The following is a 14001-nucleotide window of genomic DNA, read 5'->3' as shown; positions in this document are numbered from 1 at the left end:
AAGGGTAGAGTAATAATTAATATCATGTTTCCTGGCTTGGTGGCTGGATTATTTTTTAATGAAAGTAAAACTAGGAATCATTAAGGTTGGAAAGGATCTCTAAGATCATCAGTCCAATCATCAACCCAACACCACCATGCCCAATAAACCATGTCCCAAAGCGCCACATCTACCTGTTTTTTGAACACCTCCAGGGATGGTGACTCCACCACCTCTCTGGGCAGCCTCTTCCAATGCTTAACCAGTCTTTCTGTGAAGAAATTTCTCCTAATATCCAATCTAAACCTCCCCTGGTGCAGCTTGAGCCCATTTCCTCTCGTCCTATCGCTAACTACATGGGAGAAGAGCCCAACACCCACCTCACTACAACCTCCTTTCAGGTAGCTGTAGAGAGCGATAAGGTCTCCCCTCAGCCTCCTCTTCTCCAGGCTAAACAACCCCAGTTCCCTCAGCCACTCCTCATAAGGCCTGTGCTCCAGACCCTTCACCAGCCTTGCTGCCCTTCTCTGGACACACTCCAGCACCTCAATGTCTTTCTTGTAGTGAGGGGCCCAAAACTGGACACAGTATTCCAGGTGCGGCCTCACCAGCGCCCAGTACAGGGGAACAATCACCTCCCTGCTCCTGCTGGCCACACTATTCCTGATCCAAGCCAGGATGCTGTTGGCCGCCTTTTTAGCTGATCATGAGTTAGTTACTACAGTTCAAAAATTCAGCTAGCACTTTTTTGGGGCTTGTCATAGAAATATGATGGCTTTTGAGGGAATATTTCTACAATGATTTAATAAATGAGATTAGAGATTAGGAATAACCACAAAATGCTTTCTAGACTGGGACCCTAAAATTAGACACAAACTCAGGTCTGTCTTGAGGTTTGAACTGATAGACCCTTGGAGTTTCATTTTGGGACATGGGTGTAAATATAAAAACATAAATAGTCCTATCTATTAATGGCACAGTATGACAGAAAAGGTTTTATATCTGATACCATCCAAAATACATCAAAACTACAAAGCTATTCAAGGTTCTTTTTATTTTACCTTGGTTTTCTATTTGTATTTTGTGGTTTTTTTTAAGAAGGCAGCCACTATGGACAAAACAGAAATAGGGAAGTACTTGAGCAATGGCAGGTCAGTACTTTCCTCACCCTAGCCTGACGTTTTAATTTCTTTTCCAATTTTTGTGCTTTTGTGTTAACTAAAACTCAAGTCTTTCTTTTTCGATTAGAGTGACTTCCCATAATAGGAGGCATTTAATAATAACTAGCTTTATAGCTCAGGCCTTTTTTTCCTTTTCATTTGGTGTTTATTGTAAACCATATTAGAAACGTAACATTTTACTAGATGGAAATATTTTATTCAAAATGTTCACAATTTTATATAAAGTTTACGATAAAATACAAGAAAATGTACATTAAAAACTTTATAAGGTAATACTCTGGAGTAAATTCCGTTCATTGGTTAACAGGCTTTCTTGCAAGACCAGTTTCAATCTTTAATGTAAACATTAGAGGCAAAATCTTCACCTCAGTGAAATCAAAGAGACTTTCACCATTGAGTTCATGAGAAAGAAGCATTAACTCTCGCTTTCCAAATAGACGTGGCCAGTAATGTGTATATGCATATTCTTGTTTCAGATTCAACACTGAAAGATGCAAGAGCTCTGTAAACGGTATTCCTTGTTATTACATGACCAATATGAGAAATGAATAGGAAACACGATGTTTTCAACTACATTTTCAACCCCAACAGAACCCGAAAGCAGTGCCTCCCATCAGGAATGCAACAATTATATATCTGAAGAATCGCTCCAATCTGTTACAGTGACTAAGCTGCTTTTTAACGTGCTTGTATTATCAGCTTCATGAAGGCCTGTTAACATAACGAAGAAATATTAACAATTATTAATAATATTTTGGGGGTATTTTTACTCTGTATTTATCTATGAGATAAAATCACATGCTATGTGAGCAAACACCTGTGGACTTCAGGAAGTCGAGAATTTCACCTAGTGAGGAAATTACAAGTGTTGATAATATGAAGGCTGTTTCTGTCACAGAATACAATGCACAGTACAAGCAGTCAGTGTCAACATTACTTTCCCTTTAAAAATAACCTGAAGTATCTTTATGTAACTGACACAGCTTTAACCTTTAAGTATATTGAAATGTTAGGGCTCGAAACTACTATCTAAGTTCTATGTAAGATTGAGGCTATTACCTTACCAGTAGCTCAAATATTTATCTCAGCCTGGTAGGTCACTTCGGTATCTTGAACAAACCTGAAATTTGATTATTATTCTCAAGACAAAGTAAGAAAATTTCCCTACTTCCTTAAATCTGGGAAAGGATTAAAAAAAAAAAAAATCCCGGATGATTAATTTTTAAGACAAAGTTAAAGTATTATATGTTTTAAAATCTCAAATTTAAGTTTCTTGGCATCTCTGTGTATTTGTGTGTGTTGTTTACATAGAAGTTGGTATCATAAACATCATATGTGATATTTGTATGACATAAAACCAAGCACATAGGTTTTCTTACTTGTTCTTTTCTTATAAAATACCATCTATTGAACTACAATGTGTAATACAGTATGCATAAGTTCTCCTCTAGGTGTGTTAGGCACTTAAGGCTTATCATGTAGAAGTATGAATACGTTACCTTCCTCCTTTGGTACACTTGTCTTTGGAAGACCCCATGCATGTACCACAGATGCAGCGTTTGACTCATTTTTCTGAACTGTCAATGCCTTCTGGCCTCTATCATCTTTCATTAATAGTAAGTCTTCTTCTACTGATGATATATCCCAATCATCATCTTCAACTTCTGTGAACTAATAGGGAGAAGAAGAAACATGCATTTTTCCTCTGTCCATGCAAGTTGTGCTGAGATCTTCCACAAACTCAACAATGTGAAACTGCTAAAGAAAAATGCACTGGCACATGGCCTTTATGGCATCTATCACCCCAGTTTTAAAATCTGCATAATTCAGTTACTTAAATTGTATTAATTCACTATTATAGTTCAAAGCTAAAAGTGGTTTGTTTTTTTTTTTTTTTTTTTTTAAAGTCAGGAACTGCAAAAGGTAAAAGTTCTGCCAGTTATGAAACTGGCAGAAACCTATGTTTTCAGGTATTACATGTCTAACTTAAAACAGGAATGTCTTTTCTGGGATACTAGCTACTGCAATGAGATGAAAAGTCCTTTAAGCATTAGAATGTATATTACTTACATGAAAATAAAGACATGACATGTTATCATGCAAGCTGGCAGTTTAGTTTGCTATATAAGCATTCTGTATTCACACTAGAAAAATATAATATTGCAGTAAAGGCCTTGTCAACTTAGAACTAATATATTTAAAGAGAAAATTAAGTAACGGAAGTTAAAAAAAACACATGGTGCTCACAGTTAAAATATGTATTCCTCTTAGGACTCACTGTCAGCATGTACAAGTAGATTTTTAACTAAGTGGTGGATTTGCATAATGAGTTCACAATATGAAAGTCAAGTTAAACGGATGAACCTGAAGGCAATGAGTCCATGGTCTTTCTTATCTCATCTGCCTGAGAACTAAATATCTTCATTCAGCATTTCCTGGTTTGTCAATCAGATGTGGTTCAATGAAATCAAGCCATTATTAGAGAGCTTAACTGCGGAAACCGAGAGATGGTTTCTCACAAAGCTAAAACCTTATTTCACTAGAATCTCTCAATATTACATAAGATATAGAAGGTGCTTCTATTGCACGGAAGAAAGAATCAGATTCTATTCAAAAACAATGTAAGGTATGTACATACTAGAGAAAAATCAACAAATGAACGTGTCGTGTGTCTCGAAAGGGGAAGAGACTGCAGTAATGCTCTATCTTGCAACATAATTCAATTTTAACATTGCAAACTGTTTCTCAAAAACTGACAGATCTGCTTGGTGTGCTGTATTGTTAACATACCAGGATTTAACATTTTGCTGTTTTAAATTCTCTGCATTTGGAGGGCATGGTAATGGGCAAGTCAGAGTCATATATATTAAGAAATGCTGGAGGAAGAGTTTCCTCAAACATTCACTAAGTCCCACCTGATTTTTAAAGTACAAAATACAGAGAAAAATGTCAAACTTCAAAGAGAATTCAGTTTTGATCAAGTGTAAATACACAACACCAATCAAAACTGCTAAGCAGTTTTATTAACTCAAAGACTTATTCCAAAGAAATACCATAATCCATACAATGTCTGGTACAGGTGAACTCAGGTAATACAGCTTCAGGTAAGCAGAAAATTAATTTTCTCTAAAATGTTTCCAAAGTAACTTCTGTAAAACATGACCTTTATAAAACATGTGACAATGGGATGCCTTACAAAGGTTTTATGGTATTGCAGGTTTTGAGAACAACCATTAGTAGCTGTAAGTATTTAAGCTATTAGTAATTAAGCTAATGAAAAAAAAATTATTTTCAGACAAACCATCATTCCAATGGCATTTTGTGCTTATGTCTTTGGGCACCTTTGAAAATCTCACCTAAAATTTAAAGAATTAACTAGAACTATATGCCTACATTTAAACATACAAATACGGACATGAATATATGCACATTCATATGTAATTAGCAAGAATACAACATAGTGTGTTGTTCTGTAAGGATTCCAGCAACAAAGCATCAGTGCCTACCTGGGGTTCATAGACTCATCACGTCCATACAGCAACACGCCACTATGTTAATACATCAAGGACGCAATATATTCTAAACGAATTATAGCAAAAATATTTTTCATGGAATCATGGGATAGTTTGCGTTGGAAGAGACCTTTAGAGATCATCTAGTCCAACCCCTCTGCCATGGGCAGGGACATCTTTCACTAGATCAGGTTGCCCAAAGTCCTGTCCAACCCGAACTTGAACACTTCAGTGATGGGCCATCAACTTCTTGGGCCAACCTGTTCCAGTGTCGCACCACCCCCATCATAAAAAACTTCCTCCTTATGTCCAATCTAAACCTACTCTCCATTTAAAACCATTGCCCCTTGTCCTGTCACTACAGGCCTTGGTAAAAAGTCTTTCTCCATCCTTCCTATAGGCCTCCTTTATATTTTGAAAGGCTGCAACAAGGTGTCCCCAGAGCCTTCTCTTCTCCAGGCTGAACAACCCCAACTCTCTCAGCCTGTCCTCGTAGGAGAGGTGTTCCAGCCCTCAGATCACTTTTGTGGCCCCTCCTCTGGACCTGCTCCAACAGGTCCATGTCTTTCCTGTGCTGAGGGCTCCAGAGCTGGATGTAGTACTCCCGGTGAGGCCTCACCAGAGCAGAGTAGAGGGGTGGAATCACCTCCCTTGACCTGCTGGCCACACTTGTTTTTATGCAGCCCAGGATGAATTAGCTTCTGGGCTGCAAGCACACATTGCCAGCTTATGTCCAGCTTTTCATCCACCAGTATCCCCAAGTCCTTCTCCACAGGACTGTTCTCAATCCATTCATTCCCCAGTCTGCATTGAAATTGGGGATTACCCCAACCCAGGTGCAGAACCTTGCACTTGGCCTTGTTGAACTTCATGAGGTTCACCCGGGCTCACTCCTCAAGCCTGTCAAGGTCCCTCTGGATGGCATCTCTTCCCTCAAGCACATTAACTGCACCACTCAGCTTGGTGTCATCTGCAAACTTGCTGAGGGTGCACTCAATCCCACTATGTCAGTAATAAAGATACTGAACAGTACTGGTCCCAGTACGGACCCTTGAGGGACACCACTCATTCCCAATTTCCACTTGGACATTGAGCCATTGAGTGTAACTCCTTGGATGCGGCCATCCAGCCAGTTCCTCAGCCATCTAACAGTCCATCCATCAAACCCATATGTCTCCAATTTAGAGGAAAGAATGTTGTGGGGGTCAGTATCAAATGCCTTACAGAGTCCAAGTTGATGACATCCATAGCTCTTCCCTTGTCCACTGATGCAGTCACTCCATCATAGAAGGCCACCACATTAGTCAGGCACGATCTGGCCCTTGGTGAAGCCATGTTGGCTGTCTCTAATCACCTGTCTTCTTTATGTTTCAACATATCTTCCAGGATGATCCGTTCCATAATCTTACCAGGCATAGAGGTGAGGCTGATAGGTCAGTAGTTCCCAGGGTCCTCCTTTTTACCCTTTTTAAAAATGGGTGCAATGTTTCCCTTTTTTCAGTCAGGGTCTTTGCCTGACTGCCATGACTTTTCAAATATGATGGAGAGTGGCTTGGCAACTACATCAGCCAAATTCCTTAGGACCCTGGGCGGCATCTTGTCAGGTCCCATGGACTTATGTATGTTCAGGTTCCTCTGGTGGTCTCGAACCTGATCTTCTGAACTTGATCTTCTCCCACAATGAGAGAGACTTCATTCCCCCAGTCCCTGCCTTGAGGTTCAGGGGCTTGAGAGATGTGGGAAGAGAGGTTACCAGTGAAAACTAAGGCATTTAACTGTGAAAATTTTACAGTCTTGTATCATCTGACATTGCAGAGAATTTGAAAGTAACATTTGGACAGAAAATTACACTGTAATAGTCATGTCTGAGTTGATAATTTTGAGTCTGGTGTGTTTTGCAGTTCCCACACAGTCAATGGACAAGTTAGGTGTCACCAAGTGGCAATTAAAAGCACACAGGCTAAATGTGATTACCCTACCATTACAGCTAAAGTTGATTAAGACAATCACCCCTTTCTGGATACTGAAATAGAAGTGTCACTGTTTCTGGGAGGAGTGATACATTTCAGATTTAACTGTTAGTCAGGAAGCCTGAAGCTATCAGTTTTATTACGGATAACAGGATTTTCAGTAATTATTATTTGTTTATTTAGTGAAAAAATACTTTCTTGAATGCTAGAACTAGTATCTGGTTGTTGTCTTCACTCTAATAACAACTACTAAAACTGAAATAAATAGCACTATCTGCTGTTGACTTCTGGAGTAACTTTTGTTCTTTTTAAAAAAAATTGTTCAGGCAAAGATCGATTTGCATCAAAGTGGCTTACCAATTATAAAACTCTAAACTGAGGGGAAGACTGGGACCTTAGGAGCCTGAGGGGTAAAGAATAAGTTGTGTTAGTATTCTGATTGTGAACACATGTCATACTCAATTCTCGGACATCAGTGATACATCTGATGTAGTCTGAAAACAGTATATGATTGTAAATAGATGCAGCAGAACAAAGACCATACTCAGAAATGGAATTTGTCCCCTCATTAAAATGTATTTAAAAGTTCCGTATCAGATAAAGCGCTAGAAATAAATATATTTTAAAATACTAGACAAGCAAATTAATTTTTTCCTTCATCAAAACAATATACTAGGAAAGCAAGTACGCTCTCTGTGCTGCTAGAATAGAAGATAAAAACTATACCAATTGTGCCCAAACTTTGGGCTAGCTGTAGTGATCCAAAACAGTCATGGTATAAACTAATAAGCAGCGTGGATGAAGAGGTCACTTGCCATACCTCACTTGCTAGCACTTTTCTATATACCAAAAAGACTATTTAACTGTAATTCCAAAACTGTCTTTGAGAATGAAGTTCTTCACTGCATCAAGATGATTTCAACGTGAAAAAAAAAAAAAGTAATACACACATATCTAGTTCAATTACTTAATGAAATAATAATGGCTATTGAAAGTGATACCTTCAGTTCTTGCACCTCTTCTTTCTTAATAAATGCCTGCGCAACATTAATCCCTCCAGCTGGTTTGTTCTTATTTCCACGGTTAGAAAGACTCTTTCCAACTTGTTCGGTCAGTTTCTGAATAACTGCTCCTAAAGTTCATAAAAAAATTATATTAACAGTTTCCATTCACAAGTAAGGGGATTTACTGTAAACCCTCTAGAAATCTTCCACAAAGTAAAAATAAGTAAAAGGCTGAGAAAAACTGTTTCAGACAGAAGTCTCTCCGAGGCACAGATTGTCTCTTTTTCTGCATTTATATACAACAGCATGATACACATCTAATTTGAACTGAAATCTCTAAGTACTGTATTAATATAAACATATTAGCAAAACCCTAAAGTGCACACAAATACACATACACTCAGGACTAGACAGTCTGCCTTCATTATGTTTTCCAACACAGAACTATTGTCAGGAAATGCAAAATCATGCACAGCTGTTACAACATGCATATACAAAAGCAGTGAAAAAACCTTTTGGAGTTTTCGCAGGTGTTCCAGTTTCTTCAATTTCACTCTCCTCTGTCGCATCCATATCGCTTTTGCCAGAAGCCTTCTGAAAAGCACTGACTTTGCTGCTTGATGTTTTTGACTGCTTTTGCAATAATTCTGGTGATATGTAAGACTGCTTAATATCGTCTTCATCTCCTTCTTCCTCTGAACTGAATGGTGGAGTTCTATGCAAAAACACATACAACCCGAGGACTTACTGGGTTTCAGTGACTGCATTGATATATACATATTTAAGCTTCCTTGTATTTTCCTTCCCAGTAACATGTGCATTTTTCTTGTGTGAAAAAAACAGGAGGTCCCATAAATTCTAACTATCCATAAAACTATTTAAAAGAAATCATGCTGCTAAGTAAACTCAGAAAGTTATCACAAAATAGTCTCATATATAGACACGATTATTTCCATCTATGCAACTATTTTCACAAAACAACAGACCAATATATAACAAGTCTTGCCAGGCAAAGATAGGCTTTCAAGGATCAGCAGGGAGAGAAAAATTCAGGGTCAAGGAATTTGCACCACAGAAAGTGTCTGTTCTGATATTCTGTTAGATGAAAATAATTGAGGAGTTTTTCAGTGCAGGAAATTACAAAGTAATGTGCCTGATGTGAGTGGAATCTGGAATATTGTTTTTAATTTTGGCCATAGTAAGAAAATACCAATAAACTGAAAAAATAAGGTCACCAAAGTCTTTAAATGCTTTTAACTGGCTCAGAAAAAGCATCCGAGAATGAAAGTGAAGGAAGTGGTTCACAATACAGAATACATCTGCTGAAAGGAGAACATGCTATCTTTCAGGGGTTATAGTAACAGACTGAAATGGAATAATACTTTAAAACAAAATATGAAATATGCAGTCCAGAAAGTGTTTATGATTTCAGCTTAATAATAGCTTTTGCGTGGCAAGCATGTGAATATTCAGTCACTAAAAATGTTTTCTTCAAAAATACAAGGGAACAAAACATACGTGATACTAGGTGTCTTTCTGGAAACTCCACTTCCAAAAAGCTTCCTGCATTTAAAAATAATAAGACAAGTTATTTCAAGACTGACAATCAACTAAGTAAGCATTAAGTTTATACAGAACTAATGTGAATTCTTTGCTCAGTTCTTACAATATTAGCAGGAAATGTTCACATCAGCCACAAAAACCCAAACCCACAGGATTGTTACCTGAGGTACGTGTACTATGAGAACAGCAGCTCTTACTTTGGTGTAGATGTATTCTCAGCGATGGCCGTTCTTTGTTCAGCTGGGCGGACAGCTGTTGAAGACCGTTTTACTGGTTTTCGTGGTGTGGAAGATGAGGAAATTCCCAATTGATGGAACTTCTGTTTACCTACAAGAGAAGTTATCTAACTCATTATTAGAAACAATGCTTGGTATCTTTTATATTTAATTTCTAAAATTAGAGATGTCTCTGCTGCAGATTATAGTTTTGCAAAAAAAGAAGAAAAAAAGTAATTTTTTTCTTCAAAGCAGTTCAGAGTTACCATCTATCTTGCCAATATAGGAGCTAAGATTTCTGCAGTTAAACACAATGTCAAGAACCCTTTAAAGGAAACTTTAGTTTCCTTTTAGTCCTATATAGAATTTTTATATGAAAAATTATGAAAGCAGCTATACAGAAATGTTGCTAAATAAAACCTTAAATAGCAGTTAGAAAATGTAAGAGAATGGAAAAAAAAAAAAAAAAACCAAAAATATTTTAACCTTCTGAAGGAAGCTGAGGGCAGGAAACAGGTCTATTACAAGATGATGATTTCTCTTCAACCCTAAAGCTAACTTGGCGTTCAAGATGCTCTCGAATTCGCTGAATGTCAGGCTCTTGCTTCTGTTTGCATTCTCTAGCAGATTGAATAGCACGCAAAATTTTATTTAAGCGCTCATTTGGGATACCGCGAACACCCTAAGGAAACAAATTGTATTGTAAACACAGGGCCTATTATTTCTGGGATTTCTATCCTACAATCATATACACTCTTTTAAACTTCAAATATCACAAAGCTTGTAGAAAAAATCACAAAAGGTGGTAACACTGCTCACAGGTGTAGCCATATCCCCCACAGCTGTAATTTGATGGACATCCTCTCAGGTTAATGAGTTACACATTTATAACATGTGGAAATTTAGCTTTGGACTTTATAGGTTGGGGGTTGTGGTCCAGGAGTGAAAGAGAACAGCAAAGAAGTGGGACAAAGATTACCCCTCTTTTAAATAACTCAAAATAATCTTACTGCTTTAATTCCCAAGGATTCCAGCTTCTCCTCCAGGGCTTGCTCCAAAACAACTCGTAATTCTTTAGTTAAAGAAGGATCAGTCTTCAAAGCATTTATTAAATAGTGGTTACTTCTACCTGCTTTATGATCACCTTTCTCAATTTCTGAAATAAGAAAGGAAAAATGTATTTAAGAGATATCTGAAAAATCCACAGTACATGAGACAATTAAAAACTGCACTGAAGCATGCTTTTTTTAGAAACACCACAGACATACATGTGTACTTTTTGTCTACATGGAGTTGGGTTATTTTTAAAATCTTGGGTTAGCTTACAAAATCAGCTCATTTGAAATCTATACCTCAGCACCTCATACTCACCATCAGAAGTATCTCTTATTTTTCTTGTTACAGAATCACTGTGAAGATATATGCCTGAATATTTAGCAACAAAGATCTTTACTTTTAGAACTGTACTTGGAAACTTCTGATAAAGACTATCTTCTGATAATTAAGTTCTCTAAAAGTGGTATTTCAAATCAAAGCTGAACTCCAGCAGGAATTAGAACAGGAATATGACAAACTTGTTCTCAAGAAAAGCTTCAAACAACATAATGTTCTCTGATAAAAAACACCTACAGAAATCAAATCTTTGGAAAGCTGTAACACTTTCAAAAGTCTTGGTAAAGACAAAGCCTTAGTCTGAGGCAGACCCTTTCACAGAAAATATATGATGGATAATACTTATCTTCAGACCTCTTTCAAGGACAAATTTCAGTGTCGTGTTTTCTTCCATGCAGGTCTATGACATCATACATACTTAAAAGCAGACAAAGAAGTTTCTATCTCTTCCCTTACTTTGTCAGTAATGACATGAACTCTTATGCAAGAAATAAAGAATGATCTAGACAGATTCTTCCATCTAAATTAAAGACTGACATTTAAGTTAGGCCAAAGTCTAATAGGGTCACACAGGGGAGTAAAGAAGCAAAACCCACCCCTTTGGAACCTGCTTATGAAGTGTCTCTGGCAAGACAAAGCTTTACAGAATGCCACTTACACCAAGTGAATCAATAATCAGTGGGACCATGGTAGCTTCTTCTGTCTGGCGGTGGTCAGCAAAGCTGGCAAAGCATACACAGAGGGGTATACAGCATCCAAGGAAAGAATGCTGCAAACCACACTCCCAGCTTCACCCCCTGAAATAAAAGGTAAATCTTGGGCAGGAGTTTGTGTCTTTCCAGTATGCCTTACAGGGCAGCAGAGTCATTTGCCAGCCCACACACAAGGACATCAATGAAGGAATAATTCCATATTGTGACTTTCAAATGCTTTTTTCAAAACAAACATGCCACTTTCCCTATTTTTAAACAACGATTGCTTAAAAAGCAGTTCCACTTAGTTTTCATTTTTGTTTAAGGGAAAGATAAGCACCCTGAAGAGGACCCAAAAAAGCCTCAAGATACACAAATGATATTTAGGTTGTTTTGAGGCAGTGGCTTCTTGTGGATCTGGGAAAGAACTATAGGTAATGAAAACTGAAAAAAGAGTCAAGCTACCATACTAAGAGATTGGTGTTGAAGAGGACAGAATCTGGCTGGAATCTTAAGTGGCTTTGGGAACTGTGTGGACAACTCAATCGCTGACAGAGGTCGGATTAAAAGTGATTTGGCTGGAGCGCTGACTCCTAGAGAGGCAAACTACTCCTCAGTGCAGAAACACAGGGCTATCAGACCATCCCCAGTCAGGAAAAGGTGAATTATGCAGTATGAAATTTTCCCACAAAGCCAAACATAAGACATTTTAAAGCAGAAGGCTCCAAGGAGCCTTCTTAAAATCCTGTCCCTTTCAGATGTTAATCCTTACAATAAAATAGATCCATCTAAAATCGTTTTAAAATTCATAATGACTACATACTAATATGGGTAACAAGACTATCCAGCATTATCCTAATTAATGACAATATTAATTGTTGCTAATTAACTCAAGCCAAATTCTCTCTGCTGGAGCCAGCTATTTAAGGAACTGCTTTTTTATTCATTTTTGGTTTTTTAAAAAAACCCTAAATACTAGATTTGACAACTTTGGAGACAAGGGATCTTAAGTCTGGTCCACTGCCTCAGCTCCTACATAATCCTATGAAATAATCTGCCAAGTCAAGAATTTTCACACTCTCCCTTACAAATGGCTGTCACTGAAAACAAAAAAAATCTTGGTCTATCTTTTCAGACTGCATTCTTTCTTTCTCTCCTTTGTACTGCAGGCCATGCCTTTAGGCATAGCAGAAGAATCAAAGACAATCCATCAAGAGAGAAGATGGCAAGCAAGAGCAATAGCAGAAAGAACGGCAAAAATGCGAGCAGTCTTTATTTCAGATTGTTTAGAGTCACCAGATTTTCCCTGGGGAAACCTCTCACTTAGGCGCAGATGTATTCAAACAACAATTTTGTCTTCGAAACAGCATCATTCCTTCAAAATTTAAACACATTTGCTATAAGGTTCAAGACTGACTTTGATTTTTGCACACAGTACAGATTATTATTATGCTATCCAGCTATTTGGTGTTGCATCTAAAGTACTGTTAGCCTTCTTCAGGAGAAGAATACCATGCAGGATGAACCAATGCTTTCTCTTCTGTCACTGTAAATGTGGCCTTCTCCAAGTTTTCCTCAGATGAAGCAGAACAACAGCTGCCAACACCGGCCTATGCAATTTCATTCAGAATTGCACAACCCTGGCTGGAGCTGTGACTGCTTAGAGGTAGGCGTAACTTAGATTACTTGCAAAAGTATCTTTGGTGCATCTATGAAAGCAGGCAGCTTCAACCTCCACCACCAACTTCCTTCTTGTATCTGAACTCTTTATCCTCTTACACAGAGTTTGAAAAAGAAGCGAGCATACACTGCAACAGCGTCAGCACCAAAAATTTCCTAGTAAAGGGGTATTCCCCGTCAAACATTTTTGCTCTGCTTAGCTCAAATGCCTTTAGACATATGGAATATGCCTGCTTTAAAAAGTTAGCCAGCTTTCCATAAAAACATTTAACTTGGATAAGGAAATCATAATATTTACAAGCACCAATAGCAAACAGGAGACTGACACAAACAAGGAAAGTTTCCACCCAAATCACATAAGCATACTCAAATACAATGAAAAAAATAGTGTAGGTATCAAATAATATTTACATTTTTCTTTTCAAAAAACACATGCCACTACATTTTGAGCTGAATCAACCATTACCTTTTTCCTCTTCTGAAAGCTCCTCTATGGGCTCCAGCATATGCACCAAGGGTGCCTGCTCTAATAACGAGGAAGAACAGGAACACCAGACAAACAGGACAGAAGAAGGTCAAGGTCCAGAGTGGGAAAGTTAGGCAAAAAAACACACTGATGTCAATTTTCCTGATTGCTGACAACCTGCTTAACAATCACAAATCCAACGGAACGTGACTCTTCACTGCCTTGGCGGTACATTTTTGTAGAGGATACCCTAATACAATAGTCACTTCAGGAGCGATTCAGTTGCCCAAGCGTGGGTGTCTACTGTCGTCTCAGATGTATCAGAGTTTTAAGCCATTGCCACAGGG

At 37.9% G+C, this 14001-nt stretch overlaps 1 protein-coding gene across 1 annotated transcript in view; it reads right to left on the bottom strand.

Annotated features, from left to right (window-relative positions):
* Positions 1-1788: 1788 nt before the first annotated feature.
* DZIP1 (DAZ interacting zinc finger protein 1) overlaps positions 1789-14001 on the bottom strand; it is a 37768-nt gene continuing 25555 nt past the window's right edge. The window contains exons 11-19 of the mRNA XM_075717954.1: positions 13655-13714; positions 10435-10580; positions 9911-10106; positions 9407-9536; positions 9165-9209; positions 8159-8361; positions 7644-7774; positions 2660-2831; positions 1789-1871 (exon numbers count right to left, since the gene is read on the bottom strand). Coding sequence (XP_075574069.1) covers positions 1789-1871; positions 2660-2831; positions 7644-7774; positions 8159-8361; positions 9165-9209; positions 9407-9536; positions 9911-10106; positions 10435-10580; positions 13655-13714 — 1166 coding nt within the window. The remainder of the gene's footprint in view (positions 1872-2659; positions 2832-7643; positions 7775-8158; positions 8362-9164; positions 9210-9406; positions 9537-9910; positions 10107-10434; positions 10581-13654; positions 13715-14001) is intronic.

The sequence above is a fragment of the Pelecanus crispus genome, chromosome 1 (genome assembly GCF_030463565.1).
Source record: "Pelecanus crispus isolate bPelCri1 chromosome 1, bPelCri1.pri, whole genome shotgun sequence".
Lineage (NCBI taxonomy): Eukaryota > Metazoa > Chordata > Aves > Pelecaniformes > Pelecanidae > Pelecanus > Pelecanus crispus.
Note: the sequence above shows the minus strand (reverse complement) of the source record. Positions and strands in the feature narration are given on the sequence as shown.